Source organism: Acanthopagrus latus, chromosome 13 (assembly GCF_904848185.1).
Source record: "Acanthopagrus latus isolate v.2019 chromosome 13, fAcaLat1.1, whole genome shotgun sequence".
Taxonomy (NCBI): Eukaryota; Metazoa; Chordata; class Actinopteri; order Spariformes; family Sparidae; genus Acanthopagrus; species Acanthopagrus latus.
In genome coordinates, this window is record NC_051051.1 from 22,781,483 (window position 1) to 22,804,818 (window position 23,336).

General features: G+C 41.2%; 1 protein-coding gene across 5 annotated transcripts in view; it reads left to right on the forward strand.

The window, feature by feature from the left end:
- The window catches only part of LOC119031093 (rap guanine nucleotide exchange factor 6-like), a 153,783-nt gene that overhangs the window by 39,061 nt on the left and 91,386 nt on the right, over positions 1-23,336 (forward strand). For 3 of the 5 annotated variants that reach the window (XM_037119279.1, XM_037119273.1, XM_037119274.1), the window contains exons 5-7: positions 11,822-11,891; positions 21,570-21,713; positions 23,259-23,276. In XM_037119279.1, coding sequence (XP_036975174.1) covers positions 11,822-11,891; positions 21,570-21,713; positions 23,259-23,276 — 232 coding nt within the window. Of the gene's footprint in view, positions 1-1,321; positions 1,543-11,821; positions 11,892-20,866; positions 21,714-23,258; positions 23,277-23,336 lie in introns of those variants that run through there. The other 2 variants (XM_037119276.1, XM_037119275.1) reach the window with 2 other exon arrangements.

The window sequence follows — 23,336 nt, forward strand, 5'->3', positions numbered from 1 at the left end:
TTTGGATGAGAAAGATCAACTACAACTTTCACAGATTACTTTACATTACATATAAGAGCAGGTTTGTGAACATATTACATTAAAAGTTGATTAGTTGCTGCATCAAATGTAATTGGATGGGGTTGGTAATTTTTTTTTTTTTATCACGTCCAACATTTGTGGTTAATGTGTAGACTAAATGAGGATTTTTATTACACATTGATGTGAAAATTGTTTTCTTGTTTCATATATTTAATCTTTGGGAAACGTCAGAAAAGAGTATCGTCATATGTCCTTTTTTTTCTTTCTTTCCAACAAGCACATTACTTTTACTATTGCATGACATTTTTGCTAAGTTTATTGTGATTAACGATTCTTAAATATTTGCAGAAACAAATCAAGTGCGTTACCTACAGTACAGAAAAACCACTTTGACCGAGCAGTCCGGCTCATTTCCGTTTCCTTTGTTACATGTAGGAACGGATATTTTTGCATTTCCACTGTCAAAAGTTGTGGATGCTTCCAAAAGAGCAGTTTTGTGCTGTTCTGATTTTTCATTACCCTTCTTTCTAGGTACTGACGCACTGAACCGACACTAAAAGGTGGAGTTAAAACACTGCAGACCACCGAACAACCAGACGCAAATTGTCTTCTGTCTCACTGTCTGCTACCTTCTAGTCCCTTACATCCTCATTAAATGTTAGTTTTTAATGAGAAAAATGACTAAATGGACAAAAGTGAAACTGGGTAAATAAAAGCTTAATGCAACAGTTGACTGTTGTGACGCCTGACATTTCACAGGCAGATTAAAGTAGCTGGTGTGACGTTAAGGGGGTGTATCCAACAACAGTGAGGACACAAAGCACCAACAAATTATCAATAACCTCAGGGCAGCAAGCTGTGTGTGTGTGTGTGTGTGTGTGTGTGTGTGTGTGTGTGTGTGTGTGTGTTATCAACTGACCCACACTGCAATTAACACAGAGTTGGGGGAGCAGGGTGGGCTCGGAAAGGGTCACAGAGGGAGCTAGCGGGGGGTGGTGCGTGTGTGTGTGTGTGTGTGTGTGTGTGTGTGTTTGTGTGGAATGCGGAACCCCTGGCAGAACAGTGGCTGACCATGTGTTCCTGAGCAGCCTGCCTGCCTGGAGCCCAGAAGCACATCCAGGCAGGAAATGAGCAAGCTCTACACACACACACACACACACACACACACACACACACACACACACACACACACACACACACACACACACACACACACACACACACACACACACACACACCTCCCTGGAGCAGACCGACAGACAGAACACAGTAGAGCGGGAGGGAACACACACTCCTCCCTCAGTTTAAGACAAACTAACAGACTTGACAGTCACCAACTTCTGCTTTCAAAGGGAAACTTTTCACTCTTGTTCACACTCTGGAGTATAAAACAAACACTTGGATCTAAACCTGGATTACTGGAATATTGCACTTCCCCTCTCCTCATTGTGGATAATATGCTGGATATCTTTTCACCGACAAGAAATCCAAAGACGCGGACCCCCACAGTTCCTGTTCCTGGTCAGTGATGTTAAAGTTTTGGATCTTTCAGTTGAGAGATGGTTGCTGTAATGTTAACGCCATTTGCAGGCTTATTCAGTGGAGATTTTTCAAAACTCCCTCGCTCTTTCTCTGCGCATTCTTCAACCCAGCATGCTCCATTTCCTGCCTGCCAGCATTTAACCAAGTGGATAGCCAGGAATTCCCCCCGGCGCTGTGGCAGGGTAGCTCACCACCGCTGGGCCCCACGTCTCTGAAAAACATACTCATACACTCCCGTGTGTTGTCCTTTTTTTTATTTTTTTTTTTATCTATACTGATTATCTTAATGAGGAACAGGCCTCTCTTTCACGTTACAGCAAAACATTAAACAAGTCTGAAGCAAACTGGCCCTTTGCTTAAAATGTTACTGCTGACAAGATTAGGTTAAAGGCTGTTTGTTAGTTTAATGATTTAACGTGCAGTGAAGAGTGACAGAAAACACAGGGGAAATAATGTGGCTGCAGATATTAAAGCACCACAGTGTCAGAGACACATGCTACGTGCTAGAGAAAACACGTTGAGTTTGGTCTAGCACGTAGCATGTGTCTCTATGATATGATGCCTGCTGGAATAAGGTTGGATTTCGACAGCCAGTTTGTTTTTTGATCTTTTTCCCGGTTAGCAATGCACCCTGATTTGTTAAGCTCTAACAAGTCCCGTACGGAAACTTTTATTCCTCGTTTTGTCAGTAAAGACCAGTGTTGAAAACATGCAGGCCTCCTATTTATAGCTGGCTCTAACTGTTGCTGTCGCTGGTTAAAATGACCAACGTCACCAGCACATCAGTTAATAATAAAAATCTCATAAATATGGGAGCGACACTGAAACTTTACTCTAGCCAAGCTGCAGACTGTGCTTTGCCAAAGATTGTGAGTGAAAAGATGCATCACTCTACAACTGCAAGTGAACATTGTTTTTAAAGCCCAACAGAGCAGCGACTCCTTTCAAGAGAATAAAATGTAGTTTCTGCAAAATCTGGTATAAGATGATCTTATTTGAGTGTGTTGGAGCAATCAATACACGTATAACACTTGATGTGTATCTTCTGCTGCTGATCCCGTTTTCAGGTTGAAGCTCCAGGTTGTTTTAAATTAATGAGGCTGACTTTAATTAATGTTAATGTGGGTTCATTTAGTAGCTGCCAGTAAAAAACTGCAGTATTTCTGACATGTGATCACAGATCTGAACTGATTCCAGTTAAAGTATAAATTACTTGTACATAGTGGAATTCAGAGTGTTTACCACGACTTTCTTCGGAATTGTTCTTCCTTGAAGCTCCACAAGTAAAATGTTGATGTGACTCTGTTTCTGTTCCCTCATGTTTTGTGGGAAAAACAAAGAATAGAGGAACTTATCTTGAGTAGTGTGACATGAATGGACATTCAGCCGAGTGTGAATGGTTATCGCTCTGTTAGCTCAGGCGAAACTTAAACTCACTGCTTCGGAGTGTAAAGCAGTTTGGCGGGGCTCTGCTCTGCTCTGATATGCTCAACTGATTACCCTGTTGTTTTGCAAATGAATCGTAATGTTTCTGAATGACCCACTACGTCATTCCTTGGAGTCCGTCTGGCAGTTGTGTGTGTGTGTGTATGTGTGTGTTGGTGGTCTGTCTGTAGAGCTGACTGCTGGCCAGCTCTTCAGTCTTCTTTAATGTGTGTGTGAGTCAGAGCGGTCAGTGTTTGCCAACCAAGCACTAAAACTGAGAGGAAGAACGGCCGAACTGAGAAGCAGAATAATCAGTGTGTATGTGTCTGTGTCTGTGTGTGTCAGACTGTGGTCTGCGGTTTTCTTTCTTTACTGTTGGCCATCATTACCATGGAAACATTGGTGCCAAATGGGCCGGGATCTGTGTTTGGGTATAGATTTTGCCCGAAACTCGTCTTAATTTTCTTTTGACTGAAATTACACTCTCAAAGATTGCTGTCTGTACTGTTCACGTAATGCACATTATAGATTGTCATTTTGGAAGTGAAGCTCTTACGGTTGCCAGAAACAAATCTTTGTGGGCGTGCGGAATTTAGAGCAAGCGGACTGTTCAATTTTTAGGATGTTTTGGAGACTAAGGCTGCATTCAGACACTTAAAAAAAAAACAAAAAAAACAAAACTCAGGCCTCTCATTCATTTGGATTTGGATCATTTGTTGGGTAGCACTCTATTTCCACTGTTTACTTTGGGAACATTGTGACAAACGATGCAATTCTGCTCAGCTGATAACCTTCTCAAATTGTCGATCCCACTCACAGATCTGTTTGGGACTCATGTACACAAAAGCCTGCGAAGGGTTAGGGTTAGTGGGGATAATATTCACATTGGTTGCATCGATGCACCTCATGTTCAGCAGGTCAGATCAAATAAAATGTAGCATTGGTATATATACCATTTCCTATACATTATTATTGCTGTTTAGAATTATTTACACCGTTTTATTAAGTAATTGGATTAAATGTATAACTGGTTGCAACTAAATTAGGTGCAATCACTATAATCAGTTAGTTTGGAGCCTAGCGATATGCCTTGTTTTGGTATCTGGTAAAACATATAGATTTCATACTTACACAGGACTTCCTGGATTGTGTTACATGTTTAAACAGTACCTGAAGCGCCACAATCCCCCATATGTCCCCCTTATGAACCTGGTTTCTTGTTTAAACGCAGGCTTTTTTTGGACTGAATGCCCCGCTAAATAACTGCTCATGACACTCGTCCATTAATGTGTGTCTGATTTCCACCATCCAAATGATACAACAAGTATTCATAAGAAATATTTCAGCTGTATTTTATGATTGTGTCTGTCACAGGCACAGAGCTACCCGAGGGTGATCAGCTGTAATGCTGGCAACAACTTATGTGGCATCTCCCCCTGTCAGCGTGCCCTTCAGCGAAGCATATTAAGCTGTAGGGTTGCTGCACCTCGCTGCCATTACACTAAAATCATTCTGTGTGATGCTCAAACAGATATGAGTTGCATGAGAATACACCAACAATAATGATTTGAATATTTGGAAATGATTTATGCACCATTCTATAACATGTTAAATCCAACTTGCATTTGATGTTTTCAAATTTAACCTTTTTTAATAAATAAATCTATATTATTGTTATTTTATTGCCACTATTTTGCAGTTTTGGTCATATCACGCATTTTTTTCCAAGCTTTTGACTCCAGCTCAGGGTGTGTGTGTGTGTGTGTGTGTGTGTGTGTGTGTGTGTGTGTGTGTGTAGATATGTGTGTGTGTGGCCTTAGTTTCTGTGCCGGCTGTCACGGTTTACTGCCCCGGGCGCTGCAGCTGTCACTGGACCGGGGCTGAACCTGTTCTCCCTTCTGCCAACAACTTGTTTCTGTAGGAAAAGAGGGGAGAGAAATCATCACCTGCTGAAATCCAGCACCGGCACATTTTCAGTGCTGTGGGAGGAGCTGTCCATCCATTCCAAGGAAAGATGACTTATTTGGGGAATAAAACACAATAGCTAGTCCAAGAAATGTTGCTGTGAGAGCAGTAGATCACTAAAGGTTTTTATCAAAGGCGCAGTTGTTTCAGTGATTTGGACATGCTGGAGTGATGCCAAAGTCGTGGCGAGGTCGTGAAGAAAAACAGGTCTTGAATTTGTTTCAATCGTAACAGAGACTTTTAAGCTGAGTGACACTGAAAATAATCTTGTTTTGAAATGTCTGGTGTGGCAAATTTGGTGTGTTTTGGTCTGCAAATGCCTTTTTGCATGAAAGCATTGAAATGTTGTTCCCTGTTTCTTGAGTTTTACAACTGGCACTACCTGAGTTGTCTGATCGATCCATGCCATCATGTGATCCTCCGAGGCGGTCTGAACATACTGTAGTTCTCTTGTGGACATTAAGAACTTGCATCATCATATCTCTAGAAATTACTATTTCTCTGCATGGGATATTTCAGAAAAAGATAAGTATAGTAGCTAATGGTGAGAGACGAATCATGATTTGATCCAGATTGAATTTTGCAATGAATCACGAATATGATGTTTGTCAATTCAAAACAGAATTTTTCAAAAAACTTCCCCATTTATCATAAAACTAATGAAGTATAAGACTATGAAAACACGCAATTTGAGAGACCAGTGAAGTCCTTTTAGACAAGTCGTGCCACTTGGCAGCTATCTTGGCAGCACTAGCAAGACCATTCTCCTATCTAAATGAATTCAGAGAGAGAGCTATACCTTCGCTTCCAGTGAAATCAAAACTGCATGTATAGAATCACCAGTCAAGTCTGACAAACATCACTCAAGAAGTTTGATGACTTTGCCCTAAAATGAGGCAAAATATGCTTTTCCCCCTCAGATTATAATTGTTTGAAAATAATCCTTAAAATAGACAGACTTCACTGCACAAGTCAAACAGGATCAAAATATTTGTTTCGCCATTCTGGACCACACATACTTTCCCCAAATAAGCTCCTATATTTAGGAGCTGTCTTATGTGAGAGTGAATAAACTGTCTTTACTGCAATTATTCATGGCCTGTACGTTTATTTGCATGTTTTTTTTTGACAAGTTTTCAAAACTCCAAATGCCCTTGTATTTTGTCTGAGTAAATCTTTGGCCTTGATCCAGTTTTAGAGGATTTTTTATTTTTTATTTATCTATTTTTTTTCATTTGCTATTGTGAGACACAGTCTCACACCAGCTGACAACAGAGAGGCATCAGAGCTCATTAAAGTCAAAACCACAGCATTATTTGGTGGATACACACATGTGCTCACACATCCACACAAATTCAGTTACTCGGGTTTACTCAGTGTGCTACCTTTTGTGGGAACGTACTAGGTCAGAGAAAGGAGCAAATATAGGAAGCTGTGCTGAGGTGTATTTTTTTGTTTTTCTGCACCCACAAACACACACATGCACGTACACTAGTTTTCCCCCAGCTTCTTTTTATAATCGTATTTTCCCTCTGTTTGTCTCTCACTACCTGTCTCACTGCCCTGCACAAACACACACACGCACAGACACCAGCACACACAGTGAGGAAGACGGGCTTGGCAGGCTCTGGGCAGCGCTGACAGGGACCATGCGTCTCGCCTCAGTGGAGTGTGGAGAGATCTGTCAGAGTCGGGCTGACCTCCAAGCTAAGGGCTCTGAAAGAACAGTGAGCCCAGCAGACTGCATTCCTCCCTGGGAACTCTTAAAACCACGCCTGGGCGTTCATGTTCTGGTGGGAGCTGTTGCACAGACAGGATATGCATTTCATTGCATTTATTCATTCACTCACCTGGCTTTGTGACATCGGACTGTGTGATTTGTATTTTTTTTTTTCTGATCAAGCCAGTTCAGAATTATTTAAAGAAACAAGGAACACCCAATCTAAGGAATTTTAACTGCTGGACCTGGTGTCGTAGCACATGTGTTGGCAAGCATCTCCGTCACTGACGTGTCATTGACAGATGATTGTAAACCCCTCGCAGTTCCAGGAATGCTTTCTGCAGCTGACACTGACCTCGGACCACCATGCAGGGAGGCAAAGGCAGAACTGAAGGGGGTCAATAAAGTATCACTTCATTCCAAAAAGGCAGATTATGAAAATATGAAAGCAGGAACCTATGGAAGTTCATGAATTATATATTTTTCGAATTATATATGTATATATTAGTTGTATAACTTGTTGCTGGGGATAATTCATATACTGTCTGCCTACTGCCTACCGCAAGATGTCAGCGACATTGTAGATGTCTCACTTAAGGTTTCACTGTTTATAAAGAGTTCCAACTTTCCCTCAACCAGCCGAGCCCAATGCTAGCTGCAGGGAACTTGGCGTTCAGCCTTTCAAACACTGTACAAGCTTCTATGTTTATTTTGTGTTCAACCGGTTGTTACCTCAAGTTAGATGTGCTGCCTTGGTCAGCTGTGTATTTTACAATTACAGTTATTGCGGCAAGTGTTGCCCTGACTCACTGTGACTTGTAGAAGAAGTGAAGTCTTGTTCTTTCACTTCCTTTCTATACTTTAACGATGAGCTATGAGCTACCAAAATCTGGCACTGTTGGATTTATTGTGAATCGGTACTCGGTAGAACCAACGTTGCTTGGTCGGTATCCTTAAAAATACCAAGTTCAGTGCCCAACCCTACAGTCAGTGGAACTGGAGTTATAGCTTGTGAGAAAAACTTTAGATTTTGGTCACAACACGCATAAAAATATAAATTAGTGGTCTTATTTTTTGCTTTGGCAAGTGACCATAGCAAAAACAGGATAGTGCCCTTTGAGCTGTCCATATTTGTGAATGAATGGCCTGCACCTCATCCATTAACTTCTGATAATGGACATCTTGTCGGCATTATCACTTTCTTAAAATAAGAGAATTCAATACAAAGGGATAATGGCTTTTACTGTTCCTGGATTCACCTGACCAGTGCACTTTACGAAAAGAAAACGCATTTGATATTTTGTCCATTTAGTGAATAATTTAGTTTCCTGTAGAAACCATGATATAATCCTTTTAGTCTCAAATGCGTTGCCAAGAAGCATTAAGGCCGTATCAGCAGGGGTGGATGGTCTAAGGTGCGCGTCTGTTTCACCTCATCCAGAGGAACCTTAAGTTTGAACATGTGGATACAAAGCGAATCTGAGTGCACGTGGCAGCGAAGTGTCAAATAAATCCGCTCGCAGCTAATTTGGCTGTAGTTCAACAGTTTCCACCGACAATAAGGACGACATTGTCCTCCAATAGCAGCTTTCTGTGGACATCACTCCTCCCTTAGAAGCAATCAGTGTGACGCACCATAGCTTTGATTCAACAACCACTTCCTTTTACTCTTTCATAGGAAATCTGTCTGTCTGAAGAATATATGTGCCAATCCAATTCAGGGGGAAATAAAAGGACTTTCATCATTGTTTCCATCATCAGAACACATTACGAAGACAGGCTTTCATCTGAGCACTAAATCAAAAGGCTTAAAATTGTCAGAGTGGTGTGTGCGCCGGTGTGAAATTGTGATTAAGGATCTGATGAGATGAAAGTTTGCCTCTTTTTTTTTTGTTTTCTTTTTCTTTTTTTTGTGGGCCCATAGAGAGGAATGGCCAACAGTAAAAGGAGAGAAGGAAAGGATGAAAGGGAATGCAGAATGAGATGAAGAGAGAGAGAGAGAGAGAGAGAGAGAGAGAGAGAGAGAGAAGGAGAAAACAGTAGAGCAAAAAGTAAAGAGTGAGCGAAGTAAAGTCAACAGGACACGGGAAAAGAAGGAAAGGAAAAATAAATGGAAGGAGAGGATGATCGGATGGAAATGAACGTGAGTGGGAGAGATTGATGGACGATTATGGCTGACAGACAAAGAGAAAGTGATGGTGGGGAAGAGGACAAAGTCTCAAATAGAGCCTAGAAATGGCATTTGATGGATGAAGATAAATAAACATCAAAAAAGGGGAAGAAGAAGAGGAAGTGAAGGTCAAAAAAATGAGAGGAGAGAAGGAGGGCAAGATGCTGTACAGCAGAGTGAAGGAGGGAGCGACCGTGTGAGAACAAACCCGGAGAGGAGATGTGAGAGTGAAAGTTGGCCGCTTCCCAGCTCAGCACGCTTCCATAATTAAAACCAGCCCGCTCCTCCAGTCCTTAAACAATGCTGAGTCGCCGCTTTCAGCATGCCAAAGGGTGGGAGACATGCTCGCGGGCCCGTCTGTTCTCAGGGATCACCGCACACACTGATTGAGCTGTTCAGACGGTCCGTCTCTCACACACTCACACACACTTGGAGATGCACGGAAACAAAGAGACATGAGGAATTACCGTGTGCATAAACACAGACACGGGTTGTATAAAGAAACGTCTCTGAAATTCAAACACATTTTCAGACACTTGTCTTTTGTTACATACTGTCACTTGCCAACAGACATGGACACATGCCGAGACTGTAAAAACGAAGCCTGATTACCATTTTTTACACAGAATTTGGAACCTACATGCAGATTTTTTCAAACAGTTTTTAACAATATGACTTCTTTTTTTATTGCCAGTAGATGAGTTTGCCTTTCCGTTTTTGTGTGTTTCACAGTGGATGAACAAGCCAAAAAACAGGCAACAGTAGAAAGCAGCATGTAGGTGAACAATGTTTGAATGCTGTGTGAACAGAGAAGGATGGAGCAATGTTTTTTTTTCTGTCCTCCAACATGAGCAACTTCTACCCTCGTCATAGCATACTGCCAGTAAAGGAGGGAAAATAAGCGTGTCCAGCCTGGTTTCATGTATCAAATACCCCTTTCACACTAGCCAGAAATCCTAATTCATTCATTGTTCTAGTAGTTTTAGCTCCTCAACTATCAGGATTTGCGGCTTTTCACGTACAAAAGTTAACAGGATTTTCTTTGGTTTTAAGGCTATTGGTCAGAGAGAACAAGCATTTCTTCTCTTTTTTTATAGATTTAATCATCAATCCAGATTAATTTATGATGAAAATAATTGTTCACCGCAGCTTCAGTTAGCCCATCATTGGTTTTGTTTCTGTTAGATGTGTGTTTTTGCACACAGGTTGTTAATTGCCTTTGAGTTTAACTAATTATATTGAACTCTATGTGTATGACTCAACAGTTTAGGAAAGTTTAAAAATGCATCACCACAAATATGCTTTTCAGAATGTGTTTTGCTTTGCTTCCGTATCCCTCTGAGCAGAGTTTTAAGGAGACGGACTGAAAAGAGAAAAATGTGACAGGTTTTTACTGTCACCTAATACTTTTCCAAAGTGAGCCAAGACATCGTGCAGTTTCTCCCATGTGACAAGAGTAGAGCAGACCGACCCACATGGCCTCGCCACAGCATCAGCTGCTCTCCTCCCGCTTATCAGAGGACACATCGGCCAACAGCTGATTGGGGGCTTAACCTGCGAGGCCTGCGGACAAAGACTCTCATTGTGCTAAAACAGTTTACTGGTAAAACGGTGGGATAATGCTGATCTTGGCCAGTCCATGATGATCCCTGTGGATGAGGCCGCTTGACAAACTGAGGTTAAATTTATTAGATTCACTAAGCAGTTGTCATAATGTGGAGAAGTTAGTGTAGATGGCGATATCTTCTTCATGTCTGCTCTAAGACTTTTAATTCACACATTTCCGATAAAGAAAATGCATCTCAGTTTGCTTAAGCAGGCAAACTGAATTGTCTGCGGTCACTTGTGTACATTGACTTTTTTTTATTGATAAATGTCATCAGCAGTTAGCTGCGAACAGAAGACTTGGGAACACTAAATGTATGAATTCCCAACCTGTCTGACTAAAGATTATACATTTTTGTGTGGATCACAGTTGGTTAAACACTGATTGTGTTTTTAGTCTCTGCAGACTGTGTACTGTTGTGTTCTAGGCGTCGACCGTGAGGGCTTATTGATCGACTCTATTTTCTTTCAGTGGTTCACCGCGAACTGTTCAGTGGTACAGCTCTAACACCAGCAGCCTTTTATGAGTCAGCAGCCAATCCGAATCTAGTGTCTCCCACATGTATGAAAGTTTTTTCAATAAAGAAAAATGATAAATATGAGGTCTTAACTACATGTAGCTATTAATGTAAAGTTGTAACACAATTTGGTTTTGTCATGACCAATATCTCGTATCCTGAAATTGGTCATGTCATATCCAGGTAATTAAATGAAAATGGCACAATGAATAAATAGTTAGTATTGATTACTTGCATAGAAAATATCTGTTCTGACTACATTTTGAATTATGAGGTTTTTTTTATACCCAAACCACGTTCATCCGATTGAAGTAGACACTCTTAAAGGTACGAGCTCCTAATTTTGTCATGGCTGTTCGGAGTTCAGAATTACCCCATTGTGTGTCAGGTGTTTGTTTGCGTTTCCTAAAAGCTTTCCTGCCGTGCAGGGGCGAGCACAAAATGTTGCTCAAGTTCAGGGAAAAGTGCTGCCGCAAAGAGAAAGTGGGCAAAACGTAAGTCATCGGTGAGTGTTTCAGTGTCTGAATGTTGAGCCCGAGGCTTACTGGTGCACGTCACACCAAATAGATGTGACTTTTAATGTACTGTAAAGATATACAGTATCTACTTCAACCCCTTGGTAGGATTTCACATTTACTCCAATCAAAGCCAATTATGATTCAGGCAATTGCTGCCATTCAACACGAGGATGTTCATCTGTGGGTGGGCGAATGTGATTGACTGCATCTGTTGCCGTCAGTGTGTGAGAACTGTTTTATCTCTGACTTTGCTTTGTTTCTGTTTTTAACACTGATTGTGTGTGTGTGTGTGTGTGTGTGTGTGTGTGTGTGTGTGTGTGTGTGTGTGTTTCCACAGTTTTGGCAAGCAGCTGGGGGGCAGACGAGGCTGTGAATGCATCACATTGGAGCCGTCAGAAATGATTGTGGTGAGTAGAAACACTGTCTGCCCCGCTCTGGCTTTGTCTCTCCCCAAACCACCTCCCTTTTTATCCTCCTACTGCTCCCATCTCCGTCCCTTTGATATCATTCCTGTTTTTTTTTGCCATCTTTATTTGATGTCTGCATTACCTTTTTACCCGTGTAGCCTTCTCTTCATCATCCTTTTTTCCCCCTTTCTTTCATCTCTCTCCCTCTTCCTCCCTGTCTCCCACATCTCTGTGCCTCCCCTCTGTGCCCCCCCCACTCTGATTTGTCTGTCCTCAGATTCAAATTCAGATGAGCTTCAATGGCAGGATGTGTTGCCAAACTGCTTGCCATTAAAAAGCATAAATTACCTGATGTAGAAATTTTGAAGCCAAGGAACATAAAAAAATCTTAGTACTGCAATGAAATTAAACATATGATATAATTTAGAATTACATGTCATATTGACCAAACATATGAGGATATTTTACATTTTACATTAGGGATATTCCTAACAACAGATATGCTTTCTTGAGAGAAACACCAGCTGTGACAGCGGCCATACCCACCTGTCTCTCTCTGTTTCATGTCCACTCTGTTGCTTATAAAACAAAGGGACAAAACATCTTAGAATGTAGTCATGTAAGATTCTTTAAGTGTAATTAGTCCTACAAGTGGTTAGGAAGGCTCAATTTTTTTTTTTCATTTGTAAATGAGAAAAGGCCCTGACACACAAAACTTACATCAAAGAACTAGCTGTGACAAAGGCAGACTGTCACGTCTCCTGTGTCTTTGCCAAAAAGCTGCACTTGAACACATCGTGTAGACTACAGCTGGTGGCCATCATACATGTACATCCTTTCGATGAAGCAGCATTTTTGACACCACTCTTGCGAATGTAGCCGCTTTAAATCGAGAAAATGTCGGGTAGAATGTTGCAAATTGCCCTGGCGATGAGGCAGAGGAGAATGATAAGGAGAAATCTTGCTAAATGAGTGAGATCACGTACTTCTGCTATAACGACAGACTTAAGGGACTTTCCTTTTCTCTTCCATTTCTCCCTTTTGTGCACTGATCTGCTAACCTGAGCAATCAGAGGGACTCCTTTCACATGCTGTTGGCAATTCTAACTGCGCAAAGGTCCAAAAAGCAGCCAACAAGCGCCGTCTGGTGCCACCAGTGCAGGACACCCATACTGAATTTTCAATCCATCTCAGTACGTTGATAAAACAAAATCACTCTCATTGGATGTTAAGCTAAGTCAATCAGTGTACAATTCATTCATTTTTTGAATGACGGATACAGTCCCTAGTTTACGGAAAAGTACCACCAGTCATTATAGAGATGCAGTCAGTTATGGTGGCATACAGTACGTAAAACTACACTGGGAGAGGAAAGTTTGAGCCATGGCGTGACACTGCTGTGACTAATAAAGTGGGTTTGAAAAACAGCGAGGAGTTCCTTTAAGCGTGCCGTAATTTGCATATACAAATGTAGTGTGTTCCCGTCTGCCTCCACAAGGTCGCAGTGCCTACAAAGTCTCTTCCTTGTGTCCTCTGTAAATGTCCTTCCTTATCTCCTATCTTCGCTCGTCCAAAACTCTGTCTGAGGAACTTTGGGGATCAGGTGGGATAAGACGGGATAAGCAGTAAAGTTTTACACATAAAGCAGCAGGTTGCACACATTCCGCTGATTTGATTCAATATTGAATATTAAACCCTGAACAGATTTGACCTTGTGGCTTTGTGGTTGCTACTCGTCTGTTATCTTTGACCTTTGACAGTGATGTTGAAGGACTGTCAGATGGGGCACGAAATCCCCCGCAACATTTTTGTACCGAAGTTTCTAAGTAATCCTCGTCTGAAATGTATGTTGCTATGAGTGTACAGAATTACATAACTGTCATTGCAGTAGTCAGGGGAACAATGATGAAACCTTATTACCCTTAGACAGTCTGTCACTGTTCACTTCAAACTGAGGCAATAATGTGCAAGATTTTCATGCGAGTTGATTTTCGGTTTATCTCTTCTTGTCGTAACACAATAATGATTTAACCAGTTTTGCTCTTAGTGTATTTATATTCAGCGCTTCAGGCAGTTTTTTTACAGAAAAAAAATCCCCTGATTCACAGGAAGTCATGCTTTTTTGCAGCAGAGTATCTCTCGCAGAAAGATATGATGAAATGTTTTTTTTTTGGGGGGGGGCTGCATGAATTCTATTAACTGATTGTATTAATTAGTTGATCATTAGTTCATGAGGTTGGTTTCTTAATACAATAGATTTTTTTTCTTTAATCATACAGCTTGCATTTTGTACGCTTTTCACAATTTGCGTGTGGACAAAAGCCCTTTTTGATCATTTGTCCCGGGAGACGAGGGGCAAAAAGTCCCTTCTGCTCGTTGCAGAACTACTGTATCTAAGAACACAAAGTCGCCATGTTTTTAATTTTGCTTGGCTGTGATGTCTAAAATATGTAGATGTCGGAATAATGCTTCGGAAAGTTGATGAGGATTAGTTGGAATTCTACTATCTTTGCTTAAACTTCAGTAAACATCACAAGTAATCAGAGATACCCTGATGGACAGGCCAGGGTCCAGAAACGTTCGGTTTTCAGCATGGCTGGTCATGACTGGTGACTGGCTAATATAAGTTCAAGTAATAACACTGTGTACATGCTTATAATTCATTTCAACAATTAAGTAGCAGACCATTAAAATATTTGGCAACGTGTTATTGTTATCAGTTATTTAATTGCCAGAGTTTTATTCTGAAGATACCATCGCCTACAGATTACAAAAATGTTTGTGTATGCTGTTAATTATAATTCTTAGAAAGAAAGAAATCAGAATAAGCCGAGGAAATTGCAGTCAATACATCTCTGCAAGACATTTTACTGCTTGTTTACTGAGTGAATGATTGCCCTACTCTACATGTTACAGCATTTGAACTGTCAGCAACATTCAGAGCTGCAAATTCCACCCCAGTAGTTCCAGGGACTAAAGAACATAATTTTCCCGGAAAGTTCTCGCAGTGAAAAAGGGTCATAATAGTGAGATGTCCTTTCAACAAGGCACTTGATCCTAAACTACCCCTGTGGGTCCTCTCAGAGACTATTGCTGCAGTGAAAGAGAGTGGTCTGGTCCTTTTAGGTATGATTTGTGCGATACTGTTTGAATATGAAGTTGGCCATTGTTGGAAAAAATCCAATGAGCTCAGTTGACTCAGATAACGATGGATTAAAGGCTTAAAATCAGCTTTAATTTAACAACGTAGAAGTGAGAAAAAGGAGTAGGATTGGCTTGAATTGATCTTGTCTTCCTGGAGGATCAGATGGAGATGTCAGAGGTGATGAAGAGGAGAGGAGCCAGTGCTATAAAGCCACAAGGTGGATCAGCTGATGAGAGCCTGAAGGAGAACATGAGGTGTTTTTCTGTGTACACACACAGACATGTATGTTTTCATCTTTAAGTAGCTGCATTTTTGTCTGAGAACTAGGAAATGAGATTTTGTGATGTTAGTGTTGTTAACAGCCCAGAATATCCCTGTCGTTTCTTTTCTGTAATGCTTCTACCAGCTGCAGCACAGCAGGACAGGGTAGGATCTGAAGTAACAGACTCATAAGACGTAAATAATAAGTATGCTGAAGCAGGGGCTACCAAACTGAAGAGCAAGAGTCAGAGGTATATGCATTTGGAAATCAGAATCACTAAGAGGTTAATTGCCAAGCAGGATTTCACATACAAGGAATTTGCCTCACAAAGCGGGAGAAAATACAAGAACAGCAACAAGTCAGGTCAATGTAAATAATAGAAATTTGCTAGTTGTGGAGGGATTAGACTCATTTCAAATCCCCGAGGTTGGATTTACCTCTGTGAATATCTTTTTTGGGGGGCCAGAAGTGACCATATTTGGATGAGAAGGCGGAGCTGGTGGGTGACAACCAGAGGATGCAGTTGTACCGTTGCAGGGAGTTGTCAGTCCCAAGATACCCATACCCTAAAAGCATTCCCTGCTTTACTGCCTTTTTAACTCAACATGGGACTGAACATCATTCTGTTGATTGGGACCATGGACTCATCAAGAAGCTGTTTTACAAAGTTATAAATAAAGTGAGAAGTAAGTTAATTTTCTCGTAAACTTACATACTACCGAACTTAGTTGTGAAACCGGTGGAGGTGCCCCCTGCTGGCTATTAGAAAGAATGCAGGTTTAATGCTCTTCTCAATCAACTTCACTTTTCAGACCCAGGAGCGGCATTCATATTTTGTACAGCCATTTGTCCTGCAGCTCTGTGTCTCTTCTCATCAGACTAATATATAATACTCTATACTAACACTACACTCGTCAGCTTCTTCTATCTAACATGAAGTACAAGCTGGTATACTATAGTCAGGTAAATATGTCAGTTTGAAATTGGGACACTGTGACTGCCAAATTTAAATTTAGATGGATTTGTTCACAGAGATGAGCAAAAAATTATTTTCCAGTCATCTGAAGCAAACTCAGTCTTAAACACCCTGCAGTTATTCCACCGCAGGGTTAGTTTGTCCCACGAGGCTTCGATGGCACATCTACCAACAGGAGGTGTTTTTCAATGCAACAAGAAAACTCCTGTTTTATCATTTTTAAAGATGCGCTTAACTTGGAATATGTACAGAAATCCTCATGAACACATTTCAGTCTTTTAGAGAGGTAAAAGCCTCTTTGAGAATTTGACTCTGCATTAATTGCTGAGAGAGGATTTTACCTGATGAACCTCTATGACCAGAATGTCACAGCTTTTCCAATATATTTCATGACAGTGAACAGAAATCTAGCTTACTGTCATGTCAAGACAATTTCAGGTCAAGAGATTCACATCGTCATGGAGTGTTGTCACTATGAATATTCCTCTGATTAAGTGCTGCTTGTTCCTTAATGAGCAGCTGGTTAGAGCAGTAGGCCTGGGCCATATCCAGAATTTTAAATCACAATATTTTCCACTCCAAATATCACAAAAGACTATATTACCATCTTTTCAGGTTCTGGTTATTAATGACAACTTCAAGTATCTACTATCGAAACTTCAGGATTTTGTTTTCTGTGTTTTAATAAGCTGGGAATCATTTTTAAAAAGCTGGAAAGTGAAATATGTGAAATGGTTATATAACAAAATAATACTAGAGAAGAACTTTTACATTAGAATTTGAGTGCAAAGAATGAATTGCAACATAACAGAATAGCCCACAATATCAGGTGCAGCTAGTCTGTCACTCCCTCCTGACCTCATCATTTGTCGATCTGACGGCTCTGCTGCAGTTATTTTCAAACTGAAAGTGAAATATATCTCGCAAATATCGTGATATTCAGTGATATTTTATATCTGTCCAAGCTTAGCAAAGAGATGATCATTGGATAACAATCTTTAAGATGTCTAGAGGAAATAAAATCCTGGCTACAGCTACAGTCGCAATACAGTTTATCAGATAAGACTTTCCTTAGAAAATCCCTCTAACGTCCATTAGTTGATGCATGTTAGGCTCCAGTCAGCAACGGCTTGTTTGGATTAAATAGGAAAAAAACTGTGTCCAGCTTGATTGGTGGTACCTGACAGTAGCACATCTCATCTACCAAACCCCCCCACAGACTACTGCGAGACAGATGTCTTTTCAGGAGTGAGTGAGGCTTATGATCAAGGACGCCCGCAGGAAGAAAAACATGGAGGAACTGTTCGATGAGGACCGAACATGACTTGAAAACTTGTCTGAAACACAGATAAACATGAACACGCCTGCGCACACACTTAACACACATGCACAGGCTTCCAGATAAATGCATAAACACACAAGAGCAGAGGGACTGTGTTCGAGTCACACTGCATTGCAGCCAATCAGCTAATTAGGGCCATGGGAATAGTAGAGGGAGTGTAATTTGTGGCCGTTGTCATGACTCTGGTCACAGGATGGACAGGAGTGACATTCACAGACTGACAGGGTGGGGTTGTGTGTGTGTGTGTGTGTGTGCGTGTGTGTGTTTGTGCGGTGGGAATAGAGGGGAATGCAGAGAAGTAAGTAGTGGGAAGAGGAGAGTCGGAAATGAATGAATGGCGCTTACAAACGAAACGGGAGGGAAACCATCAGTTAGACAGTGGAGAGGAATGTAAACTGAGGGATGAGTAGACGTTAGTCATAAACACATTTAAATGGATCGAGGAAACAGGAAATATGGTCACATTATTGCCGTGACTGTCAGAACCATAAAGAGAGGAGTTCTGAATGGCCGATCACGGGATAGAAGCGCGGGGGGGTTTATTCATTCAAGCAGCCAGAGAGGCACATGCACAGTGGGACAACAACACGGTTGTGTGGTCACAGGATGGACATGAAAGTTTGGTACATTTCTAAGAATTTGGGGTGTACGACCTTCAGGCTGGTTGTCTCATGACGCTCGTTAAAAAATGAGGCAAGAAGACATTTTTTACATTGAGAAGGAACACATCTATACCAATAGCAAACTGTTGTTTCTTATTGTATAGCTGAGCTATCCCTCATGCAGTTGTTTCAGACTCCATTATAGCCAAATACCCACAATGCAGCACTTATTCTGTATCTCCCTCACATAACGCTGTTCTTTTATTTATACCAACCCACAGCGACTATTTGCGTCTTGTTTCAGCACTGACAGAAAATCTTAGGATCCCTCTTGTGTTTTATTTTAAAGCTGTTGTCTGATCGATGTCTCCAATCAAACAGCCCTGCATTTGTCTTTGAGGAATATAATCCATGGTCTTTTCATGTGGGAATACAGGGAGGCAGAAAGCACAGATATGAATCCCATCAGCCTGTAGTCTTCTATCGACATCTCAGCAGCTGCGAACAAACAGTCGTTGTAGCTTCTCATATTTGTGGCCAATCTGTATCTGTAGTAGGCCTGCATCTGACAATTTTGTATAATGCAGTTGGTAAAATGTCAAAAAATATTTATAAAATACCATAAGTGACAATTTTAAATTGCGTTTTGGGCTGTTGGTTGGACTAAAGAAGCAACAACTCATTTTCTATCATTAATGACAAAGAAAACCAGCAAAACCAGCAAATGTTTGACAATTATGACCTAAACAGTGACAGATGATCAAAATAACTAACCGACTAATTGCTGCAGTGTGAATACACATGTCTGACCTGAGAGGGAAAAACAGATAATGGTCACATACTAAAACACTGTCCCTTGAGTTCATACACCATGACAAAATCTCCCTCTTCCTGCACATTACCACATTGTAAGTTCAAAAGGGCAAGTCCAAATCATGAGGAAATATTTGACAGATTTCACACCAACTTCCTGCTTCCTAGTCATTTTATCTTTTATAGCTTACGATTGAAAATGTGGCATATAATAACAACTTTGTAACAAATCTGTATATAGCATATTACACAACTAGAGACAGTGTGAAAATAGAAGTGAAGAGTAAAAGGCTCAAAGAAGTAAAAGAGAGAAGGACAGACGGAAAGAAGACACATCTTAAAAATGTGCAAACACCAGCAGATGGATCCTGTTAATTTTTTTCCTGTCTTGGCTTCTCAGACAGCCACACTGACAAAACTGGAGGACTGAACAACAGGCAGTGATACTCTGAACAGGCAAACAGAAACATAGCAGAGCTCTTCTTAAAAGGCAGTGAATCATCCAATCAATATTCTGGTCACAGGCGAGGATGATGTTCGCTGATGAAACCAGCAGGTGACCGCAAACCCTTAAGCATGGCACGATGGTCAAGTCAGAGGAGGTGAATTTAAGATGACAGAAGGCTATCGTAGGGCTAGATTTGCATGTTGTGAAGCCCATATGATCAGTGAATGGATGGATAAATTGCAAGACACACAAGGACAAACCAGAGAGTTTGATTAAAGGGAAACTGCATCTATTTTAAACATCAGATGTTGATGTACAGGTGTACAGGAGAGTAGACTCCAGAGAGTGCTGCATGAAATCTGACAAGCTGCCACAAGTGATGTCACTGGAGTCAGAAAGAAGCTGAAGATGACAAGTTTGAAATAATGAAAGAAAAAGTCAACAAGAGTAAAAAGATATTTTTAAATGAAATAGAACTAGTGTTTAATAGATTTCTTTCGCTCGCTCCTCATCTCGCTTGAGGCTAGGTGCTGAAGGCTCAGATTAGCAGGTGCGTAGCACAAACCGACTCTCTCAGAGAACTGCCAGTGATCGAGATTGCATTGTGGGTAACATAGACAGCGGGTTTTCACAAGAAAGAGGAACATGTGGAGAAAAAATCCCTTATCCTGCTACATCAATTGACACAACTTTTTACAAGAATGGCTATTTGTACAGCGCATACCTGCACCAAGTCCCAACAGGCCCTTTTTTAACAAAAAAAGTTAGTTACTAGTATAGTTACTAACCACTTAAATAAGTCTGATTTATGTTGTTTGTTTGTTTTTTGAGCATCCATGGATTTTTTCCCTTTAGCTGGCAGAGGTTTTTTATTTGGTATGTTTCGCACACTATCGGAAACTTTCTATAAAACATTCAAGGAACAGAGGAAAACTACACAGCAGAAACAAACTGAAACAAAAATGAAACCAAGTGTATTACAAAAACGAAGCAAATACGTTTTCCCAGTTGGGTTAAACGTATTTGGAATTTTTGTTAAATGGTGTCATTACTGACATAATAAAACCATTGACTTACTTAATATGAAGCAATTGAGAAAAAAACAAATTCCTCCTTCAACAACAGACTGGCACAAAAACCCTACGGGGAATGAATTGTATGGCCGGAATCTGTGTGCTGCGCTGTTTTTTTCTGCCTGGCGAGGATATTTGTGTATTTACGGTTTCCTGGAGGAAACTCTGGGCTCGGTGTGTGCTCTGTGTGTGTGTGTGTGTGTGTGTGTGTGTGTGTGTGTGTGTGTGTGTGTGTGTGTGTGTGTGTGTGTCAGGCAGTGTGAGAGAGAGAGAGAGAGAGAGAGAGAGAGAGAGACCAGCGAGCGAGCGAGCATGTGAGTAACTCTCTCAGTATGCAACGTGTTGAGCAGCTGAACTCTATCTTGAACTCTCCTGCCCTCTGAAGAGGACGACTATCACCAGATCTGAGACAGATCTGTTTGTTCGTTCATTTAATTTGGTTCTTTTCTTCCTTTTTGTTCTGGATGTTCACCCTGAAGGATGTTATGTCACGGGACCCCTCGGGATTTTGGACCTTTTCTTAAAATTTGGATTCAAAACTTCTATTCATCTCTTGTGTAGAAGTGTTCCCCTGCTCGTTTCTTTCTCCCCTCCTGTGGTATTTCCTGCTTTTATGTGTTGTTGTGATCACGACCTCGAGTCCGGATGAGTGTGCTCCGCTGGCACCGGCTCTCTGCGCTCTGGAAGAACTGGATGTTCAACCAGGAGCCAGCAGAAGAGCAGGGCCAGATCTCAGAAGAAGCTCCAGTACATCAGGCAGATTCACGGACAAAGGAAGGCGACACGTTACAAGATCACAACTTGGATTATACATGCCAGACCGTGGAATTTACAAATCTAAACACAGTTCCTAAGCTCCAAAAGTCAGATCTGCTTAAACGCAGCAGCTCTGAGCCGAGCCCAAAGGTCTCGAACAGTGAGGACCAGTCCACCAGCGGTCCCCACACACCTGAAGGTTATGTGTGTGGATCCCGTAGAAGCTGCTATTCTGAGGAGGGTGTCGACTGTGTGTTGCAGGTGGATAACGGCAGCGAGGGGGACGACGGTTTTCTGCAGAGAGAGGGATCACAACGGAGATCCAGGCGCCGTTTCAGGAGGGTAAATCCCAGGGGAGAGCGGGAGCTCATCACAGACGGCCAAGAACCCGCCAGCTACAACACGGTAGGAGTAACACCATCTATGACTTATTTGCACTGGTTGTTCACTTTTAAATCAATGTTAAACAGCAAGTAGCACCTGTAGTATGATCTTACCCAAACGCACCTCCACTTTAAGTCCCTTTTATGGAGGTTTTATATGGCATTTTTTAGCAGAATAAGCTGTTTTTAGAGGTTTCTGAAACAGATTCTTCTTCTAAAGTCTTGGTAGCTGAAGCCTGCTGGTGTCCTGACTAATCACAAGTTGGAAAAAGTCCTCAGCTTCTGCTTGTGACATATAATACTTATTCAAGTTCACAGTCTACACATCCAAAGTTCCACTCAGTGTCATCAAAGTATTGTGTTAGACATGTGACGATGAAGAAGATTAAAAAGAAACAACAAACTTGTGAAAAAGCCATAAAACTGTTTATATTTGTTGCCTTTTACAAATGTCTTTTACTGCTCATAGAGAAGATAAACACCTAAACATTATTATGTCACCTCCATTTTTGGAAAGGGAACTTTATTTTATTTTTTTTACGCCTGAATCAAAAAACTCTTTGTTTTCATTATGAAATAAATAAACTGTCCTTAACAGACACCACAATTTCAGAGTGTTTCACCTTGTTTGTATTTGGCGGACCCTACCACCCTTCTATCTTCAGTGTCTATAGTGTCTAGAATATTTTAGTATTTATTAATTAATATTTATTAATTAATTGATATTCTTCCCCCAAAACAGCATAGTGCGCCTTTAAGGGTTCTTGCTGAGTTTTCTTGAACTTTTGAATGAGGCTGACTTTCCCTCCCTCTGATAGGATCGCTGGGGCAGGAGTGTGTCAGTTACACTTTTGACTAATCACCAGAAGCCACGCTTTGACACACACACACACACACACACACACACACACACACACACACACACACACACACACACACACACACACACACACACGTAAGCACTTAGCTCTCTCTGTCATTCTCACACACACTGCTACCCTACACATGCAAAGCCCCTGGGGCAGTTACAGAGGGGCGCTTAATGGAGAGCTTAAAGTGTCCTCTGCCCACCCTGTGTGCCTGTGCACTCCCTTTGTGATTGTTCCACTTTTTCAAATTACATTTCGTAGCCTTCGGTGTTGCCGAATCCCACCACATTTCTTTTTGTGGCTGCTTTTATTTTGTAGCCACTCTGATGTGCCAGGTAGCGCAGGACGAAAACATGTGGAACAGTGCCAGTGTCCTTGAAATGCAGAGAATGACAATAGTGCATTAAATTTGAGCAAGATTGCAGGGAGGGATGACGTAGAGACACAGAGAAAGTATCTCATATACAAGAGCTCAGAGTGCTGTGACATGTTTATACTCTGGTCACTGTTGAGTGACTGAATGGGGCCCTTGGCATGCTCACTTTTCTTTTATTAAATGGGAATATAGATTAGAAGAACATGATATGCCAGCCTGTTTCCATTTTACTCTTCACACACACTGAAGTTTGCATACTGTCCCTGTGTGACTTTATCCTGTTTCTTTCTCTCATCTTTCATGTTTCCACTGATGTCTCCAGGATTATGTCAACAACCAGGTAGGACACAGAATATGAAATAAGTCTTTCTCTGCATTTAAGTCTATTTCTGCTTCATCC